Below are 10,644 nucleotides of genomic sequence, written 5' to 3' on the forward strand. Positions count from 1 at the left end.
GAAAGAAAGAAAGAAAGAAAGAAAGAAAGAAAGAAAGAAAGAAAGAAAGAAAAGAAGGAGGGAAGGAGGGAGGGAGGGAGGGAGGGAGAGAGGGAGGGGAGGAGAGGGGACAGGAGGGGAGGGGAGAAGAGGGGAGGGGAGGGAAAAGGAAGGAAGGAAGGAAGGAAGGAAGGAAGGAAGGAAGGAAGGAAGGAAGGAAGGAAGGAAGAACAACTTCAGTGTTTGGCCTGGTAATAGCATTCGTAAAATAAGTAAAAGATAAGATAAAAAATAGAATACTTAAAACAGTACTTTTTATCAAAGCTCACTGAAGAAGCAGAGGCTCCAGGCACATCTAAGAATCTATCAAGGATAGCTTTTATGAGGAAATGATTCATATCAAGGTCAAATTTAACAAGAAGCAAATAATCTTCAGGTCTGATTTTCTTTTATACATATTTGAAAAAAACTATGCACAGGGTATTTGGTGACATACTAATTCAAAAGATTATTCACTGTTCAAGAGGCTATGCCATTAACTGAGTAACTTTCAACTAGAAACAACTGTAGCCTCATAAATTCTACATTCTGGCATATATGAGTGAGTAAGCAAGAATGTAAATATAAGGTTGAATATATAACTATCCCATTCTACCTAAAAATCCTGCTATCACATTATTTTTAAACCATCACCAAATGATAATTGCCTTCTCTCAATGAGCACAGCTTCTTATTATTGGAATTGGCAGGGAGCCGTGACATTTGAGTCATCACCTCATTATGTCTATTTATTATCTTGGTACACCAATTAAATAGAAATCCAAGCACAGTGAAATTTGGAAGTAAAAGTATGAAGCAGTAACTTTAAATTACAAGGGTTTTTCCTTAAATCTGTAGAATATATAAATTGAAATTTGTAATAATATATTCTCATTCAGGCATATTTTAAAAAGCTAGCTTTAATTTTAAGGCAAAAATATTTCAAAAGCTTTTAGCTAAGTAATGAACCTTTATAAAACAAAACTGATAGTTTCAATATTATCTAAATGTAAAAGTTAGAATGATTATGGGTTTAAAGCAACTACAAAATATATGTTTAACATGTATCTCCCATTCTTAAAAGACTTCAGAATGTACAGAGTTTATCAAAACATATAGCATAAATGTTAAAATACTAATAATATATCTTTATGTCATCGTTAGTATTATTGGGACCAATAATACTAATGAGTTAAACTAAAATACCTACATGTGCCAAGTGGAAACTCAAGTCTATCCTCAAGTAATTTTAAACCACTAGACTTGTAAGATGAAAGTGATAAGGTGAATTTTCTAGGTCACTTAAGTCAGCAATTTGAAATAAATGTACATCTTTCTATCTCAAATGCTTTAAAATTTTTTAATTAAAATCCAAAATAATGAAACTAGTCAACAATAAAGACTAAAAATGATTAGCTATGGCTCTCAGAAGACATTTCTTTTTTACTTACATTTCAAACACTTCAGATTATGTATGGACTATTCATTAACTCAGTTTTTTGTTGTTTCTACCATCTTCCTCTTTGTACATTCTAAACATCCCCAAATCACTTATAATACAAAGGAATAGCCTATTGTAGCCCTCTTTATCCTGAGAGAAAGAGATTGAAATTCCTTATTCAAAACTAAATGAATATATATGCAAAGATCCACCTGGAAAATTAACATGTTTACTGAAAATATATCCCCAAAAGGTAAAAGTAGTAACAACTGATTTTGCTTACATTTCATATTGACATTACTGTTGGCTTTTTAAAAAGTTTATCTGAGAGACAAATGTTTGCTTGAACTCAATTATCTTAAGTTTTATTTCTGGTATCTTTTCATTAGTTTCTTATATTAAAACTATGGTCCAGATTTCCAAATGAAAACTCAAAAGACGAAAATCTACAGTGAAAATGCTAGGCATTGTGTTCTTTCAAGGAGTGAAGTTGTTGAAAAGGATAAGTCTGAATTTGAATATTAAAATTTAATTAGCCTATACCCAACTTTGTGAGACTATAGTTTTCTTTCCTTTGACACATACACATGACATAAATGGACTGTTCAGAGACTGTGAAATTTAAGAAGGATCATAATCACAATACAGCAGGCTGTTCTTAAAGTCAGGCAATCTCCACAATATTATAATTTCTCTCACAATTTGACTTCAGTCTGTGAAAACCAATCCATTAATAGGTTGAAAACATTAAACTTTCACTGAATCCTATCATTCCTTAATTGCTGTGGCTAGTATTAATAAGTGTCTTCTTTTTATGTGCGGAAATACATTAACATATGAGGCAGACACTCTGTAAAAGGCCTGGGAATACAGCCAAATTTTTCCACATACATCCAGGAACCAGTAATCTTCTAAATGGCACTTAAAGCTTTCTTGCCTAAATAATTACAACCACATCCCACATTTAATTTATTGAAATGATAATCCATTCTCCTAGATGCCATCATCCATTTGCAATCCATGGTGACTTACCTTATCTTCATTCTCAGTACCAGAAGCTTCGGGCTTGGTCCTTATCACGAATGGGGTAGACAGTCGTAGCAAGACCCTCTCGAAGGTGGCATTAACCTTTGGAGAAACAATCTCAAAACAGTCCTCAAAGTTCAGCACTTTGTGAGTGTCATAGCGAAGCTGTTTCCTTAGTCCCTCCCCAAGCTGGAGGACGACCATGTTGGGGTCAACCATCAAGTGGAAGGGGAATGCTCTGCAGAAGGTGTTGATGCTGATTCTGAGGTCTGCAGGCGCTTGGGACGTACCCTGTGGAATGTTCTTTGTGATCCGAGTAGCTTCACATTCTTTGATAAGGAAAGTAAGACAGTTACAATTGCTTGGGTTTGAACCATCAGAACACAATTTTTCATTTTCAATTTGTTCCACTTCCACATTCAAGTGATAGATTCTCTTTCCTGCAGCCTTAATCATTCCCAGCATTGCAAACCCCACAGTCTGGTGAGGGTGGAAGTAGTGGAGCATGAGAGTACCTTCAGGAAGCTCTTTGCATAGGAAAGATGGTGACTCCAGAGTGGCCTGCTTCCCAAAAGAAGTCCTAATGTGTTCCAACAATGCATCAAATCCATTGAAGAAGTCCTGCAACGTGCCACCTACAGCTCGCAGGACTCTCTCATTCTCATCAAAACATATTTTAAAGAATTCCTCACCAAATCTCTCTTGAATTTCTTGTAACTTCAGTCCTAAAGGTAAAGGAGAAAAATGTTAATAATATGACCTATAAGCAATTGGCTTTATAGCTTTCAAGACATTCATCTAATGAGGCAGCGACTGAGAGCTGGAACATCAGCTCAGGGGTTAAGATAATGTGATACTAACAAACGGGACCTGAGTTCACTTCCCACAGCCTACAGCAAGTGGCTCAGAACTGCCTGTAAGTCCAGACCCCATGCCTAACACAGGCACACACAGACACACAATTAAAAATAAACAAATATTTTTAAAGTGGTAAGAAATGGAGCAAGCGAGATCTCTTCCTGAGGCCCCAAAATTCCCACATAAGTTAATTTTAAATCAGAGAGGGTTTTTTTTTTTTCAATTTATTTGCATGCATCTAAGATATTAAGGGATAATTGATGGTTTGTTGTTTGTTTGTTTGTTTGTTTTTAAGGGGGAATTGTTTTGGGCTTTGTTTGTTTTTACTTTTAAGAAGAGACTACTCTACAACCTAATATTAGGTTCAGGACACAAATGTGTAAAAGTACAGATATTTCCCAATGTTCCCCCTGCTCCCCACCACACACATAGATTCCCTTATTGTGTATCTGCAATTAATGTGGGTTTTTTTTATGAGGCTACACTGCTGACTCTGATCACAAAGAATTTACAGTTTATATTATGGTTCAACTTATGATGCTGTGCTATTACAATGATTAATGTATTACTATTATAGTATCTTGAGAATAGTTTCAGTGGTCAAAACTCTACTTTTTTCCTTTTTTTTTTTCCATATTTTTCTTCCCCCTGACTCCCAGAGTGGAAGCTTTTTAAATACTAATAATGTAGAAAATCATTTTGTCTTTAATACTTCTTTATTTAAATAACACAAATTACTTTTTTCTTTTTCTTAATAATTTTACTAACCATACAGGACACAGACACACATACGAAGCTATGTGTTCATTAGGTGGAAAGTAGCTATGAAAAAAAGAATCTATGGTGCGTGTGTAGGGAAGGTATCAAGTTTTCCAGTGGAAATAGAGCGTTTATTTTACTATAACAGCATAAATCATGCAAATTAGATAGACTTCATGAAAAAAGAAACAAAAAAAAAACAATACAAAATTGTAGAACTTGAAATGATTGGTGTTATATCAAGCACAAAAATGAAAGAAGTGAAGAGTAGAGTAGGAATCTGAGCAGAAAAAAGAAAGGTCTTTATTAAAACCATGCAATGGAAAAAAAGCATCTTCAACAAATGGTGCTGATCTAACTGGATGTCTACATGTAGAAAAATGCAAATAGATCCATAGTTATCACCCTGCACAAAACTAAAGTCCAAGTGGATCAAAGACCTCAACATAAAACCAGACACACTAAACCTCTTAGAAGAAAAAATGGAAAAAAGCCTTGAACTCATTGGCACAGGAGACAACTACCTGAACAGAACACCAACAGCAGAGGCTCTGAGATAACCAATCAATAAATGGGACTTCATGAAACTGAAAAGCTTCTGCAAAGCAAAGGACACTGGCGTCAGAACAAAATGACTGCCTACAGATTGGAAAAAGATCTTCACCAACTCTGTATCTGACAGAGGGCTAATATCCAGAATATATGAAGAACTCAAGAAGTTAAACAGCAAAATATCAAGTAATCCAATTAAAAATGGGGTACAGAGCTAAACAGAGAATTTTCAAGAGAACAATATCAAATGGCAGAGAAACACTTAAAGAAATGCTCAATATCCTTAGCCATCAGGGAGATGCAAATCAAAACGACCCTGAGATTGTACCCTACACCCATCAGAATGGCTAAGAACAAAAACTCAAGGGACAACACATGCTGGAGAGAATGTGGAGAAAGGGAAACCCTCCTCCATTGCTGGTGAGAATGTAAACTTGTACAACCACTTTGGAAATCAATCTGGTGCTTTCTCAACAATTAGGAATAGTGCTACCTGAAGATCCAGCTATACCACTCCTAGGCATATATCCAAAAGATGCTCAAATATACAACAAGGACATTTGCTCAACCATGTTCGTAGCAGATTTATTTATAATAGCCAGAATCTGGAAAAAATCCAGATGCTCCTCAGTTGAAGAATGGATACAGAAATTGTGGACAGAGGACCTCTGAAAGGCTCTGCCCTGTAGACTATTAAAGCAGTGCTAAGACTTATGGCCAACCTTTGGGCAGAGTGTAGGGAATCTAATGAAAGAAATGGGAAACAGTAAGATCTGGAGAGGACAGGAACTCCACAAGGAGAGCAACAGAACCAAAAAATCTGAGCACAGGGGTCTTTCCTGAGACTTATACTCCAACCATGGACCATTCATGAAGATAACCTAGAACCCCTGCACAGATGTAACCTCTGGCAGCTCAGTGTCCACGTGGGTTCCCTATTGGCCTGCTCTTTGATCACCTCCCCTTCAGAGGGGTGCAGCCTTACCAGGCCACAGAGGAAGACAGTACAACCACTCCTGAGACCTGATAGACTAGGATCAGATGGAAGGAGAGGAGGACCTCCCCTATCAGTGGACTGGGGGAGGGGCATGGGTAGAGAAGAGGGAGGGGAAGAGGGAGGGAACTACAGGTGGGATACAAAGGGAATAAACTGTAATTAATAAAAAATAAAACTAAAATATTATTTTAAAAAATTCCACATTAACTTTAGTTTTGTAGGTTTGATGTTCAAGGTTAACTAACAATGTGATCTATTGACATAACAGCCATCACTCAGTTTACATGGCCCTATACATGGTTGAAGACTATTGCTCAACATATGCTGCATAACAATAGAACTAGTGAGAACTGATAACAGTACATTGATCATCCCAGCTCTCTAGAATTGATGAGAGAAAACAAGACAAATGATGTTAGCGACAACTTGGCTGCTACTCTAAGTGATCTGATAAAAATTCTTTTATAATTACATAACCAACTGTACACTGTTTTACCTTTATTTTTCTTAATCATCTCACTTGTTTTTTTTCTTTAATCTGATATGATTCATGATTTCTTCCTCCTAACCCTTATATATGTTATTTCATATCAAAACATACTTGTCAGATATAATAACAATATGTTGGAAAACCCAATCACACTTTCTTCATCGAAGTCTTATGAAACAGCTGAGAGAGACACACTTTTCCCTGGGACACTGGGCAGACTTATATGCTGCTAAAGTATGTTAAAAACTATTTTGAAGTTAATTCTTAACCACATGGTATTGGCATAAAAACTGACACGTTGATCGATAGAATTTAACTGAAGACCCAGAAATAAAATCACATACCTAGGGACACCTGATTTTTTTTTTACAATAAACCAAAATCATAAAATGGAAAAATGAAAGCCGGTCTAACTGGATGTCTGCATGTAGAAGAATGGAAACAGATCCATATTTATCAACCTGCACAAAACTCAAGTCCAAGTGAATCAAAGAACTCAACATAAAACAAGATACACTAAATCTAACAGAAAAGAAAATGATGAATAGCTTTAAATTTATTGATACAGGAAACAGCTGTCTGAACAACAGCTCAGACACTAAGATCAACAATAAATAAATGGGACCTCATGAAATTGCAAAGCTTCTGCAAAGCAAAGGGCACTGTCACTAGGACAAAACAGCAGCCTGCAGAATGGAAAACGATTGTCACATACCCTACATCTGACAAAGGGCTAATATACAAAATATATAAAGAATTCAAGAAACTAGACACCAATAAACCAAATAACCTAATTAATAAATGGAATACAGAGCTAAACAGAGAGTTCTTGACATGGGAATATTTAATGGCCAGGAAGTACTTGAAGAACTGTTCAACATCCTTAGTCATCAGGGAAATAAAAATCAAAACGACTCTGAGATTCTATCATAGACCCATTAGAATGGCTAAGATTAAAATTCAAGTAACAGCACATGCTGGTGAGGATACAGAGCAAGGGGAACACTCCTCCATTGCTTGGTGGGAGTGCAAACTTGTACAGCCACTTTGGAAACAATCTGGTGCTTTCTCTGAAAACTGGTAATAGTTCTCCCTCAAGACCCAGCTATAAGCACTCCTGGGCATATACCCAAAAGATGTTTCACCATACAGCAAGGACACTTGCTCAGCTATGTTCATAGTAGCTTTATCCATAATAGCCAGACACTGGATACAACCTAGATGCCCTCAACCAAAGAATGGATAAAGAAAATGTGGTACATTTACATAGTGGAATGTTACTCATCTATTAAAAACAAGAACATCATGAAATATACAGGCAAAATGGATGGAACTAGAAAAGATCATCCTGAATGAGGTAACCCAGACCCAGAATGTCACGTATAGTATGTACTCACTAATAAGTGGATATTAGCCATAAAATACAGGATGACCAACGTGCAATCCACAGACCCAAAGAAACTAAGTAACAAGCAGGGCCGAAAGGAGTTGAATAGAGAGCTTTGATTCCTACTTGCCAGCTGACGAACATTCCCTTGCTGCTCTAAATACCATAAGCAAAAGAACTATATCAGTCAGTTATTCACCTAGGTTGAGTTCAGGTCAGCATCAGCAGATGGAACACCTCACGGGTGCCTTGAGAAAACTATACTTCAACTGTGACTGGTTTCTTTAACTTAAGACGTAGCTTCAGCCGCAACTGTCCAAACATGTACATGTGTACATGTAGGTGGCTCAGGCCCACTGATTAGGTTATCTGTTACCCCTTCTGGTGTCACAACATTAGCACCAATAAGAGGCTTCTCTTCCTTTCCTTGCCTACATTCCGTAACATTAAAAGAAAGCAGAATACAGACAATTTTGGCAGAGACAGAGTGGTGGTAGAAGCAACAGTTGAGCAGTTTGCAAATCACACCATGAAAGTGGCAAGGCAGTAGTCTAATAGACAGCTGAAGAAGAATCAGATGAACAGTTGGAGAATGGTGAGGGCAGGAAGGACAGGAGACAGCAATCAAGGGGGAAGGCTGAGACTAAAGAAGGATAGGATCCAAAGAGAAATGAAGGCCTTGGTTTCCAGAGGAGTTCCAGGGAACTGTCATGTCTGTAGGAACAAGAGTCTCGGAACTGTGGCACCAGCTGGTGTTAAAGGCTGAGAAATATGAACTTCCAAGGCAGACACATGAGCTGTAATACCATGGGGCTAAGGCTTCATGATTACCGCTGTCTGCATAAGGAATGTGACTGCAGAGAGCGTCCCCTGCTGCCCTCACCTCCTCACTGCTTCAGCTCATGGCTGCCAAGCACCAAGGAAAGTAAAGCTGACAGAGGCCAGTGTTCATAGAGTTTCTTCCCTACTCATAATTTCTTTTAAGACAAATGAAAAGCTGGCCAATGGCTAGTATCTACATCATTATCACTATGAATAACTAAAAAATTTAAACGCATAAAAATGAAAATAATATCCACATTAATGTTAGTATTCTTCATAATTGTGAAATGTTTTGGTGGTCAGATTTTTAAAGAAAACAAAAGTCAGAGCAAAAATTCCTATAATCTGGCTATCTGTCACATGTACTTCCAAAAATAACCCATGGAGTGCTTTTAGACTTTGAAAAAACATAGCGTCCAAGGACTGTAGATCTTTGAACAAAGAACAGAATAAAATATAGTTTCTAGCTGGCATTGATGACCATAGCAATGAAAATGCTCTCGTAGTTAAGTGGAATACACAGATAGAAAGACAATACAGTATGTTCATGGATGTTCTCTGGTCAGTGCCAAATATTAAGTAGTCATCAAAACAATAATCAGAAAGCAAATATACCAGAGGCAACCAAATCAAAACTACTAGGATTCTATCAACAAGAAACCTTGCTGCTCTATAAAGTACGTCTGTATCTGAAAGCACAATGACAGTTTTTAAATGATCTCACTTAGGCATACAGCATAATACTAAAGTTACTTTCATATTATTAAAGAAAAACTGAGATGCTCTAAATAGTGTACTATGTAGAGCAATTTTCTATAAAACATTATATTTAATTTTATAAAGATTTTTATCTCCACAATTGCTCAACTGAACAAGACCAGAAATAACAAGTACTAGAGTGAAAATTTAAAACTAATGATGAGTTCATTTCTGTACATATGTTATGAATCAATAATGAAAACTTGATTTTATACTTCATCTCAAAGTGCTGTGGAGAAAGTAGTTCATTTCAGACATGGGCTACAGTTCCAACTCCCAGCATTCCACCTATGATTGATGCAAACCCTCAGTTGAAACATATAAACAATACTTATCTTCTCGTATCACAAGATGCTGTGACAGCTTGATGTTTGGGGCCATAAGAACATATTTCCTCAAGGAACAGAATATAATTAAATTGTTCTTATTAATGGATTAGTGTAGAGTCAGAATTTTAAAAATCACTATTAATTCCCCTCTTTTAAAAATTAACTGACTAAATGCTAGAATTCTTTTTTTATTGTTTATTATTATTAGTTACATTTTATTAACTCTGTATCCCAGCTGTATCTCGCTCCCTTATTTCCTCCCAATCCCACCCTCCCTCCCTCAGCTTCTTCTTTAACTATAAACAGGCATGAGCCTGTTGTTTCTGTTTGTTAAGCTATCTCAACTAACTTGTGAATTTCTTGAAGACAAAGTGTTTTACTTATTGTTCCATTCATATCTATCACCAGCAAATGCCTGGTCCATGGAGAAATTATTTCTTTCTTTCTTTCTTTCTTTCTTTCTTTCTTTCTTTCTTTCTTTCCTTCCTTCCTTCTTTCTTTCTTTCTTTCTTTCTTTCTTTTTCTTTTTCTTCCTTCCTCCCTCCCTCCCTCCCTCCCTCCCTTCCTTTCCTTCACATAACTCATCCTTGTTGCACAGTATCATCAATCTATTCATGTTTCAGTTGTATTATATCTAAGGATACATCTAAGGATGTACATATATCTAAGGATACATCTAATATATCTAAGGATACATCTAATATATCTAAGGATACATACAATATATCTAAGGATACATACAATATATCTAAGGATATATCTAATATATCTAAGGATACATCTAATATATCTAAGGATACATATAATATATCTAAGGATACATGTAATATATCTAAGGATACATGTAATATATCTAAGGATACATATACTATATCTAAGGATACATATACTATATCTAAGGATACATATAATATATCTAAAGATACATATAATATATCTAAGGATACATATAATATATCTAAGGATGTACATATAATATATCTAAGGATACATACAATATATCTAAGGATACATATAATATATCTAAGGATACATATATCTAAGGATACATATAATATATCTAAGGATACATATATCTAAGGGTATATATAACATATCTAAGGATATATCTAAGGATGTACATATAATATATCTAAGGATATATATAATATATCTAAGGATATATCTAAGGATACATATAATATATCTAAGGATACATATAATATA

The 10,644-nt window shown here is 35.8% G+C and overlaps 1 protein-coding gene across 1 annotated transcript in view; it reads right to left on the reverse strand.

The window, feature by feature from the left end:
* Gucy1a2 (guanylate cyclase 1 soluble subunit alpha 2) overlaps positions 1–10,644 on the reverse strand; it is a 245,085-nt gene that overhangs the window by 195,783 nt on the left and 38,658 nt on the right. Inside the window, exon 4 of the mRNA XM_055595813.1 lies at positions 2,492–3,210. Within this exon, the coding sequence (XP_055451788.1) occupies positions 2,492–3,210 (719 nt within the window). The remainder of the gene's footprint in view (positions 1–2,491; positions 3,211–10,644) is intronic.

Source organism: Psammomys obesus, unplaced genomic scaffold, assembly GCF_907164565.1.
Source record: "Psammomys obesus unplaced genomic scaffold, mPsaObe1.curated_primary_1811, whole genome shotgun sequence".
Lineage (NCBI taxonomy): Eukaryota > Metazoa > Chordata > Mammalia > Rodentia > Muridae > Psammomys > Psammomys obesus.